Raw genomic sequence first — 10,646 nt, forward strand, 5'->3', positions numbered from 1 at the left:
ATGCAATCGAGTCTGCTTGTTAATTTGTTGAATAAAATTTTTACAATCAATATTTACAGAAATCTTTTTCAACTTTGCAGATTTATCGTTTAATTTGCTGTATTTCAATTCGACCGTCAGGTCCTAACCTAAATGCATTTTGTAAGTGGATGGAAAATATTGCGTGTATGGGTGTGTGTGTGAGAGAGAGACTATTCAAAGTTGAAGAAAGTCTGGTTCACTGTTTCGAAAAAAAGCGTATCAACGTGAGATATGAATTTCTGATTTTCAGAACAACAGGGATGGAGGGCAGCATAACGATGAACGGACACGAGCGGAATTTGAGTGCGTTTAGAAAGCTCTCTTGTTACATTATGCAGGACAATCAGTTGCACGGAAATCTGACTGTGCAGGAAGCGATGAAGGTTGCGTCGAACTTGAAGCTTGGCAGGAATGTGACCCGAGCTGAAAAGGAAAAAGTGGTGAGTGTTTAAGGTCGTGCGGTATTCCTACCCTTACCGACCGAGGAGACTCACCCTATTTCTTCCTACCGCTTCCTCGGTCGGTAAAGGTGGGAGTATTACGTGAACCTAAGATATATATCCGATGATTTATCGACCGGTTATTCCATCACGTCAAGTCTCCGTGTCTGCGATAAAATATCGTAAACGCATCGTTTATAATTTATACCCGCGATTCATTTTGTATTCGCATTCTTGGCGAGTGTGCGAAAATGATTTCATGGTATTGAGCTATGACGAACCTTTTTTGTTATACAGTCAATAATAACAATGAGAAATCATCGCGTGTAGGAATCGATGAATTTATTCCTTACTGTTTTCCGTAATATTGTTTAACAAGTTATACGCAGCCGGGAGGCCGGAAAAAAGCAATTTTTCAAGGATTTTTCTCGAAGAGACATTTCAATTTGTCAATACAAAGAGCAAAATATTAATTTTTAACAAAACAGCGGTTTTTCAAAAAGAAAAAAAAATTTGTCATTCGATATTATATTAATAAATTCAAATTTCTCTTGATGAGAAAAATCCTTGAAAAATTGCCGTTTTTTCCAACTCCTTTGGCCGAGTTACCTCCACCCCCGCTGCTCGAAAGCTCTTCGCTCATAATTGACTACGGAATGACTGAGTAAGAGGATTCTTAACGCGTGTTCCAGTTGCAAGAGATCCTGGAAACACTTGGACTTGCGGAGCACCGACATACCATGACCTTGAACTTGAGCGGCGGTCAGAAAAAAAGACTCTCAATTGCACTCGAGCTGGTCAACAACCCGCCGATTATGTTTTTCGACGAACCGACCAGGTGAAACTCACATCTCTTACATACGCACATTCATGCATGCACACGTTTGTATCCTAAAATACGATGATTAATCATTAGTACAGTCGCTGTGTACGAAAAAGAATAACCGAGATATCGACTTTGCGATTATACATACCAATATTTTCTTTTTTCCAATTGTCCGAATCCAGAATTTCGATCAGATTCTGCCGTAGCCTCAGCCGCCATCTTGAATTTATAATTTCAATCGGAAAATTACGATGTTGGACAAAAAATCGCTACTGCCAACATTGTAGGGATTTAAATTTTCTACAAGTTTGATTCTGATTATTATTTTTTTTTTTTTTTTAGTTAAAAGTTGAAAATGGCCGAGTTTTTTGAAAAAAACAAATTCCCACTTGAATTCAAGACGGCGGTTGAAATTCTGAATTCAGACCATTCAATAAAGAAAATAGTGATGTTGAAAAATTGCAATTTCAAGTTTACAGTCGCTGTGTAAATATTTCTGTACCTTCGTGATTATATTTCCCCTTTCGAGTTTCGAGAAGTAAGCAACGTTAGCGTCACGAAATTCATTATTTCGCAGTTCTGGAATGATTTTAAAGTAATCTGTTTTTAAAAAACATGCCTATGTTTGGATCAGTATGGTTTTCTAAATTTCAGACAATTCCAACGATGCAAAGTACCTAAAGATTTTTCCTGAACACGCATCGTTACAGTAACGTTACTAACTTCAATCACATTTTTTCGCCTTTCGTTTATATCTATTTTCTGTCATGCATTGTAATGCCAACTAAAGGAAGAGTAATTTATATCTACAGGGTGGTCCATTTAAGTTGACACTGCAGAATATCCCGAGAACTAGCCATTTTAGAGAAAGATGCTTGAAATAATATTTTCGTGGTTCGAAGGGGAAAAAACACTGCGTCGTCATTTGGAGGTCAACATTGAATTTTTTTAACGGGAACATCTACTTTTTTTCATACATTCGCAATTTACACGTAGAAGTAAAAAACTTTTATACATAACTTTTTTTTAAACGACATGAAAGAAAAAGTCGACAACATCGAACCAACCACTCCAGAAAATATGACGGAACGATTTAGAAATGCTTTCAAAGGCATCGGATAGAGGAACTTTACTACGCTGTCACGCATCTTTTGTAAAACGTGTTGAGAAGCGTATCGAAATATAAAAGTTCTTCATTTTTATGTGTAAAATGCAAACGTGTGAAAAAGAAGTACATTTTCCCATTAAAAAAATTCAATACTGACTTCCAAATGACCTCGTATGCCTCCATCTTTTATTTCAAAGATCTTTCTTTAAAATGGCTGGTTCTCGAGATATTCTGCAGCGTCAACTTAAATGGACCACCCTGTATATCTATACGTATACTCGCTTTGGAACTCTGTCCGAGAAATCGCTGGGTTTCAGTCATCGCATATTATACGTATAGATTATACGTACCTGTACACGCACATGATGTATGATGTATGCGCAGAAAGATCGTGATACGACTGAGATTTCTTAAATAAGATTTCTCCCGTCAGTACACATGTAAAATCTTTGATTCGCAATAAGACATCTTTATACATCCACAGACTGAATGAATCAAATCCCGGTTTTTCCCCGTGATCGCAGTTTTTCTACTTTCCTCAACATTCCACGTACGTTTATTTATTCGGACGATGCGACCTTTTTCCCCGGTTATTTACCAGATATTCCAGGTAACTTAATTTTGGCAATCGTTTCGTTCGAGGAGAGTGAAAAAAAAAAAAAAGAAAAGAAAACAGCTCGAAGAATCGACACCGTTTACCATCTTACAAATGAATTTATACGTAGAGATATCAAGTCGAGATGTAAATTTAAAATTTAAAGCAATCTCTCCTTCATTAATACGAAATTGAGTGTGCATTTTTGGATATATTGATATTGATAACCTCTGCACTTCGAAATCCTGAATTCGCAGAATTTGCATATGCCGTAGCTTTTTATCAATCTTTCGATAAAAACATAAATATGCACGATACGTATACGACAAATGGATACACAGTGAAATTATCGTTAACTTTGACCTAATGGTTTAAAAAAACATATTGCAAAATACAGCGGTTGATTGCAACAATTGTAACGACGGTAAAAAAATTACGTTTTTGCATCATAAAATGTATCATGGAATGAAGAATCGTTTAGTGATTTTTCTCATAATTATAACCGTTCATTATTGGTCGACTAAACGTCTAAAAAAAAACAAAAAAAAAACCTATTAAATCTGACGGTTAGCCTTATTTAGCAGCAGCTGCGTGTATAATCTCTCGATGCTAAAAGTTTCCATGAACTCACGATCGTCGAGACACGCAAGTTAAACTGGTTTCTGACTCGCGGCTGTCAAGGCTGGTCACGTCGTTTTATTCGTATACGCATTATTATTCTTTGTTGTTCCTGTTTGTTACTTGGAGAACTAAGAGAAATTTTTATTTCCGGTTACCGCTCAATCCTTGACTATTTTCATTTTTTACCACAATCGAAAAATATAGTTCCAGGTACAAAATGAAAATTAGTTTTCTAGCCGTTACCGGAAAGTCTGGTATCCGTTGCTATTCTTTCTCGTTACGATCGCTGTTGTTATATTTTCTTGCAACTGTTGCGAAAATTTAATGCTCGTGCGAGAATAAATTGACGTTAAAGCCTTGTTTAAATGAAAAAGTAGAGTAGACCGAAGAAACTGATTTTGCGTTGCAATTGCCAAAAAAGGATCGACGATAGCGCAAAATGGTTGGGCGTACCTCGTTTTTCAAACACTTTTCTTAACGATACCTGTTTTACTGAATTTATCTAGTTACTACAAGAAATGAAATTTTTTCTCAGTGTATCTGTTGCTTTTCCTTGATTTCACTTATGTCGAGTTCAGAAGAATAAGATACGTCGAGGAAAAAGAAAGGATTCCAGGAACAGGAATTAGCATCAATTCCGACCTTGTGCAAATTTTTGCTCTTCTACTATGTACCACATATTTTGCTTAGATATCCGTGGACGTTGCATAATTATACGAGTGTGAGACCTTGAAATTCAACGAAGCGGGAATTTGTCAATTAAATTCCTCGAATAGTTAAGGAGCAGGATTTTGCACTGAACGCGTATAAGTTTGCGAATCGTCGAAGTCTATCAAGCAAATTTTAATATGTCAAATTGACATTTCGTAAAATGGAAATTGCCGAGATAAAAACTTGTTCTACCTATTTATTTTATTTTTCTTCTCTCTTTCAGTCCTACTTAAATTACGAGTATAAATCAACTTGTCAAGTTCTCTGCAAAAAAAAAAAAAAATCGCACTGGAAAAATTACATGAATTTTGTGACTTCACTGCGGGCAAAAATGTTTCTTAGTCGTGAATTTGCCCCTAAAAGTTTAACCAAAATTTAACTAAAGTTGCGTCTCATCGCTGCTTGAAAAAGAATCTACACATACGATAATAATTTCGAAACGTGAATTTTAACTCGCGTGTAACTCAAAATTAGTCTGTTAGATATAATATACAGTATACTGCTTACGTGTGGAGTGAAACTTGTATATTTTTTACCATGCGATATAATTTATACTCATCCTTCGGGCCGATAATTTATACCTCAACATAATGAACTGTATAATTAAACGATCGTAATGCTAGACACTATTGCATACGTAGCTAGTAGTTACTATTCGTTGCAACCTTTAATATATTTTTTTTCATTCAGATATTGCTTACTCGCTTCTCATGTAATAGATTTAAAATTTGTGTAGAAAAATAAAGTTCCAACAGCTTCCGCCAAATTTTTCCTGATCCCAATTTCCCAGTAGCGATCGACTCAAAGCGATCGATCGATGATCGGTTCCACCGTCGCATTGCTTCGATCCTGCTGATCGTACGGTTCGAACCCCAACTGACCACTCGAATACACATGTTTTACTTTTCTATCTCATTTCTTTAATAATCCTGTATTTTTTGACTCGTCAACAGTGGACTGGACTCCTCGTCCTGTTTTCAATGCATATCACTGCTGAAGACTCTCGCTCGTGGAGGACGAACCATCGTCTGCACGATACATCAGCCCAGTGCAAGACTCTTCGAGATGTTCGATGCTCTTTACACGCTTGCCGAAGGCCAATGTGTCTACCAAGGATCATCGTCGCAGCTCGTTCCGTTCCTCGGTTCTCTGGGCTTGAATTGTCCAAGCTACCACAATCCCGCTTCATTCAGTAAGTTGTGCTATTCAACGTAGAAAACCGGTCTTTCCAAGCACTCTATTGACCTTTCAGTCGTTGACATGCGAGTTAAGAAACCAACTTCCGGCCCTCGCTTACACTGTACACTGAGAGAATATTTCATTTATAACTTACAGTTGGTAGAATATTCTAGTAAAATATGTGAATTTTTACATTGATGGATTTAATATTGTTGGAAAATTACTAGAAAATATGATACAAGTAATTGTTTAGTGTGATAATAGTTGTCGATAACAAATTTTCTGGTCGTTGCAGCGTTAAATATTTTGTTTTAGTTTATTACACGGTTTTCAGTTGAATAAGGCTTTAACGTCAGTTTATTGATGTACCAACTTTGAATCCTATCAATAGTTGCAAGAAAATATAGTTCGAGCGACGATAATTAAAGAGAATGGTCACATATACTAAATTTTCTAGCTACTGCTACAAAACTCATTTTCATTTTATACCCAGAACTGTATTTTTTTTTATTACGGTAAAATATGAAAGTAGTTGAGGCCTGTACAGTAACCAGATTAGAAATTTCTCTGAGAGTATACGTGCTTGTTAGAAATTCACTTTCGTCGAGTGTTAATTGACATTATTTTGTATCACCAAATCACAGTTATCGAGGTTTCCTGCGGAGAATACGGAGACAATATTAGAAATTTGGTCAACGCCATTGACAATGGAAAACGAGACATCAGAACCGGATACCAGTTTCCTGCGGTCGGCAAACCGGAGACTCTTAACAATACGGTCTCTAACAATGACAGCAAATCCACCGACGTAATTAACAAAAACGATGCCAATAACGTCACAGAAAAGTTCAATGAAAGTTCGAAAAACAACGGTACCATCGGTTTCGTTATTCCGGGTTACGCCTGCAACGACATACCGAAAGAGAGTGAGTTTTACCCTCCAGTACGGAGAACATTCCGTAAAATCAATGATTCCTCATTGTCTCAAACTGTTTCTATATCTCTCATCTTGCAGGTCAAGTGACAATACCAATCGGCATAGAGAAGAAGGAAAATGTTACAACGGCGCTACTCGATCAGGGCCTCGCCGTTACCCCAGAAACATATCCAACCACGGAATTGGTACAGTTTTGGATAATATTGAAGAGGACACTGCTTTTCAGCAGACGAGACTGGGTGAGTCGGCGATTTTCGTGGATTGATTTTTTGGGTTCAGTAAGAGGTTTTGCGGTATTTGTGACAAGTGTAAAATTCACACTACGCGTATCCGATTGAACAAATGCTGTTCTTATCGATTCCAAGTTGCGGTCAATACCCAGTTTCAACTTCCTTTTGTCTTCCTCAGACTCTGATGTATCTTCGACTCTTCGCTCACATTCTTGTGGGATTCTTGATCGGCGCACTTTACTGGGACATCGGTAATGACGGTGCCAAAGTTCTGAGCAATCTCGGTTTCTTGTTTTTCAACATGTTGTTCCTAATGTACACATCGATGACAATCACCATTCTATCTTGTGAGTACAGAAGGCATAATTCTTTGGCATTAAACACGAGTTTGTTTGGCTTGTACATACTGACTTAGTGATTGTCGCGTTTTTTTTTCCAGTCCCTCTAGAGATGCCTGTTTTGCTCAAGGAGAATTTCAATAGGTGGTATTCCTTGAAGTCGTACTACTTGGCGATCACTGTTTCTGACATTCCATTTCAGGTGAGAAAATTTCCGAGTTCGTTTTATTAACGATTGTATAATTATAGATATAAAACAACATTTTGGCAATAGTTCATGCGTCTGAGACTTTTTTATTGACCGAATATCTACTTCTTCTTTCCTCAGGCGATATTCTGCATCATCTACGTGAGCATCGTTTATTTCATGACAAGCCAACCTGCGGAGGTGATGAGATTCAGCATGTTCCTCGGAGCGTGTTTGCTGATATCGTTCGTCGCTCAATCCGTTGGTCTGGTAGTCGGCGCAGCAATGAACGTCCAGAACGGCGTGTTCTTAGCTCCGGTGATGTCGGTACCGTTCCTTCTGTTCTCAGGCTTCTTTGTCAGTTTCGATGCGATACCGATATACCTCAGATGGATTACTTACCTGAGCTACATCAGATACGGTTTTGAAGGCACCGCATTGGCCACCTATTCATTTGCTCGTGAAAGGCTGAAGTGCTCTGCTGTGAGTATTACATGATTATGTTAAATATGTTGAATGTTATTAATGAAACTCATCTACGCCTTTCACAATTTTCATTCGCACAACTTTCATTGCAAACTTACTCCAAATGGACTTGGCTAAAAATATATATATTTTTTTTTTCCTCGACCGACCAGGTCATTCATTATTTCAAACTGTTTTTATACTTACAACCTGTTTCAACGTAGACGATCGATGTCGTCAGTGCTTGAAAAATGTGTTTCTGCATACCACATCTAACGTCGTTACAGCTGCAGTTGCTATTTCTGTCACATATGAACAGTGTCGGTGTAACTGCGCATGTGCATAGCAATGGTTGTGACAAAGGTCTTCTTTCAATTAAGAAACGTTGGAAAGAATTTGACAAACTTTCGCACTGTTTTAAATAAACGTAACGATACTGGCGTTTAGAAACTTTCCCAAAGTGTTCATTCGCGTACCAACTTTCCAAATGTATTTGAATCCCAACTCTCCAAGCTTACAAGTCTTTAACATTGTAAATTCGTATGTAAATCAATTCGTCATACACACGTTCATAATATCCATTCAAAGAGTCGACATTAATTTATCTCTCTTTCAAATACCCTCTGCCAAAAATAACTCACTCGGTATTAAAGTATAGCAGTCAGATAATCCGATCGTTGGTGCTTAAAACCACAATATGTATATTCTATTAGCACGAAACCGTTCGAGTGCATTCTTGTATGAAATTTGAGAAAAAAAAATATCTGTCCCCAGGTTCACTGCCACTTCAAAAGTCCTCAGATAACTCTTCAAGAGCTAGACATGGAAGACGCAGACTTTACGCTGGATATTCTCGCCCTGCTATTGATATTCGTCCTGCTACGTATAGCAGCATTTATTTTCTTACGCTGGAAGTTGAAGAGCACCAGATAGAGAAATATGAATTCGTCGGTCCCTTTGAGGGAACGAGATATACCTAACATAATAAATTATCATCCGTATGCCGAGAGTCGATATTCATCTTTAACTCCGGCATTCATACTCGCCCTAAATTCAGACACAACCATAATGTAATAGTGATATACAGAGAGCTGATTTGACGAGTGTAATTGAAGACTTCGTTGCGTTGTCTTTATTGTTATTGGTTTTTTTATTTTTTTATTTTTTTTTTTTTTTTTGTTCAATTCCTTATTTAAGTTAATCCTTAGGTTATAGCGTAGAGCTTGTGTACGGAAGGAAACTAACATAATTTATTTATCTCAATACTGATGTTATAGTCATAAAAAATTGATCACATAAGCATTCGCTTGTTCAGGGTATTTTAGTTTTCCTCTCTTTTTCCCCATTTTTATTGTTATACTCGTTAGTCTTTTCTTTTTTCTTTTTGTTACTCTTACTGTGTTACTCGTCAAGGCATTGTTTACTCACACATCATGAGTCCATTATTTATCTGTGCTTGTTTTGTAGAGAATGGGATTGCAGAATAGAAAGAATGAAGTAAAAGGAATAGATCGACGACCCTGAATGGTTGAGACATCGCATGCAAAATAAATGTTACTGTGAAAATTTACGCGAAATGATTATAAATAAGTGCCTCTGGACTAGCTGAAGTTGGGTAGATTTAAATAAAACTCAGTTAACAAACGGAATAATTTGGTGCATCACGTAACATATAATAATAAATCACACAGGGGCCTTGAAAAGTATAGAAGTATTCAATTTTTTTAATTTGTCGTTCTCCGTTTAAAGTTTAACTCTTTGACATTACTGACTTTTTGCGAAATTGCGTAACGTTACTATCCACCAATGGCTGTGATTGTGAAAATTGAAGTGGAAATGAAATGAAAATTAATGTGTAATAATTGTAGTAAGAAATTTTCTCAAATGAATTATACTACTAAATCGTAAGAAAACTGCTCAATGAAGAAAAAGAGGGAGAAAGAGTAAGCTTATATATTATCTTGCCAGGTTTTGTTAACTTTTACGACCAAATACCGTCAATTTATGTAACGAGTCACACTAATAACTAACCGTTAAATAATTATTAAGCTATCAATAAATTCTCGTCACAGCGATGAGGAGGGGAGATGGAGACGCGATGCCAGACAACAAAGCGTTATTTTCATACCCTGCTTCTACCAGTATATTTTATGTCCTCGTATTAGACAAAAGATTTAAGTAGACGTCGAAGAGACCGATGAACTGGTTTTTTTTTTCGTAATAGTAAATTAAGGGTTTTGATAAAACAGACAAACAATTCGACCAAGCGTTTTAGATGCATCCACGTGAATTTACTATTCGTCCGTAAAATATGAAATTATATGAACAAAATCACTTAGCTATTATTTGATATGAAGTAAATGACAATTGTATAGGTTTCCGTGTATGTGTGTTGTACACTTATATACACCCGACGCATTGAATGCCAGATATTTGTGTTATATGCCTAATAATTTTTATGATATTTTATAATAGTTATTAAATGATAAGACATATGCATATATATATATATACCATTTGTTAAAAATAAAACTTGTCTGTTTTTTTACGTAAACATCTCGCAAACTTCATTTTCAACGCTCCCCGCCATCAGTGTTTTCTATTCTTTCCCTCGCCACTGCGACATGTTATATTTTTCTCCGATACTGAAATAATTGCAACGTATTCTGGTAGACTGAACGACAATATTTTTCGCTTATTGTTGAAACTGGGGTGACTTTTAAAACACATATTCACTGTTCATTACAACGGAACATTACAGCAATGCATGGGTGTAATGTGATTCTAGTTGTTCTGGACTGGACTTTAGCTCGTTCCTGTTCCATACAGACTATACTTGATAAATATATAATAATCAACGCAAAAAGTTACACTGCTGATTCCTTGTCCAAAATGGAAAGAAAGTTGAGAATGGATAGAGAAGAAAGAGAAGAAGTAAAACTCTCGATTCAGTATGTACATAAAATTATTTCGCCACCGTCAAAATAC

The 10,646-nt window shown here is 36.6% G+C and overlaps 1 protein-coding gene across 2 annotated transcripts in view; it reads left to right on the top strand.

Moving 5' to 3' along the window:
- Positions 1 to 10,212, top strand: part of LOC124300854 (ATP-binding cassette sub-family G member 4) — a 48,139-nt gene extending 37,927 nt beyond the window's left edge. For both annotated transcript variants that reach the window (XM_046755280.1, XM_046755281.1), the window contains exons 4-12: positions 272 to 461; positions 1,154 to 1,299; positions 5,276 to 5,514; positions 6,146 to 6,427; positions 6,517 to 6,677; positions 6,847 to 7,015; positions 7,108 to 7,208; positions 7,335 to 7,676; positions 8,433 to 10,212. In XM_046755280.1, the coding sequence (XP_046611236.1) occupies positions 272 to 461; positions 1,154 to 1,299; positions 5,276 to 5,514; positions 6,146 to 6,427; positions 6,517 to 6,677; positions 6,847 to 7,015; positions 7,108 to 7,208; positions 7,335 to 7,676; positions 8,433 to 8,591 (1,789 nt within the window). In that variant the 3' untranslated portion in view covers positions 8,592 to 10,212. The remainder of the gene's footprint in view (positions 1 to 271; positions 462 to 1,153; positions 1,300 to 5,275; positions 5,515 to 6,145; positions 6,428 to 6,516; positions 6,678 to 6,846; positions 7,016 to 7,107; positions 7,209 to 7,334; positions 7,677 to 8,432) is intronic.
- Positions 10,213 to 10,646: the final 434 nt, after the last annotated feature.

This window comes from Neodiprion virginianus, chromosome 3 (genome assembly GCF_021901495.1).
Source record: "Neodiprion virginianus isolate iyNeoVirg1 chromosome 3, iyNeoVirg1.1, whole genome shotgun sequence".
Taxonomy (NCBI): domain Eukaryota; kingdom Metazoa; phylum Arthropoda; class Insecta; order Hymenoptera; family Diprionidae; genus Neodiprion; species Neodiprion virginianus.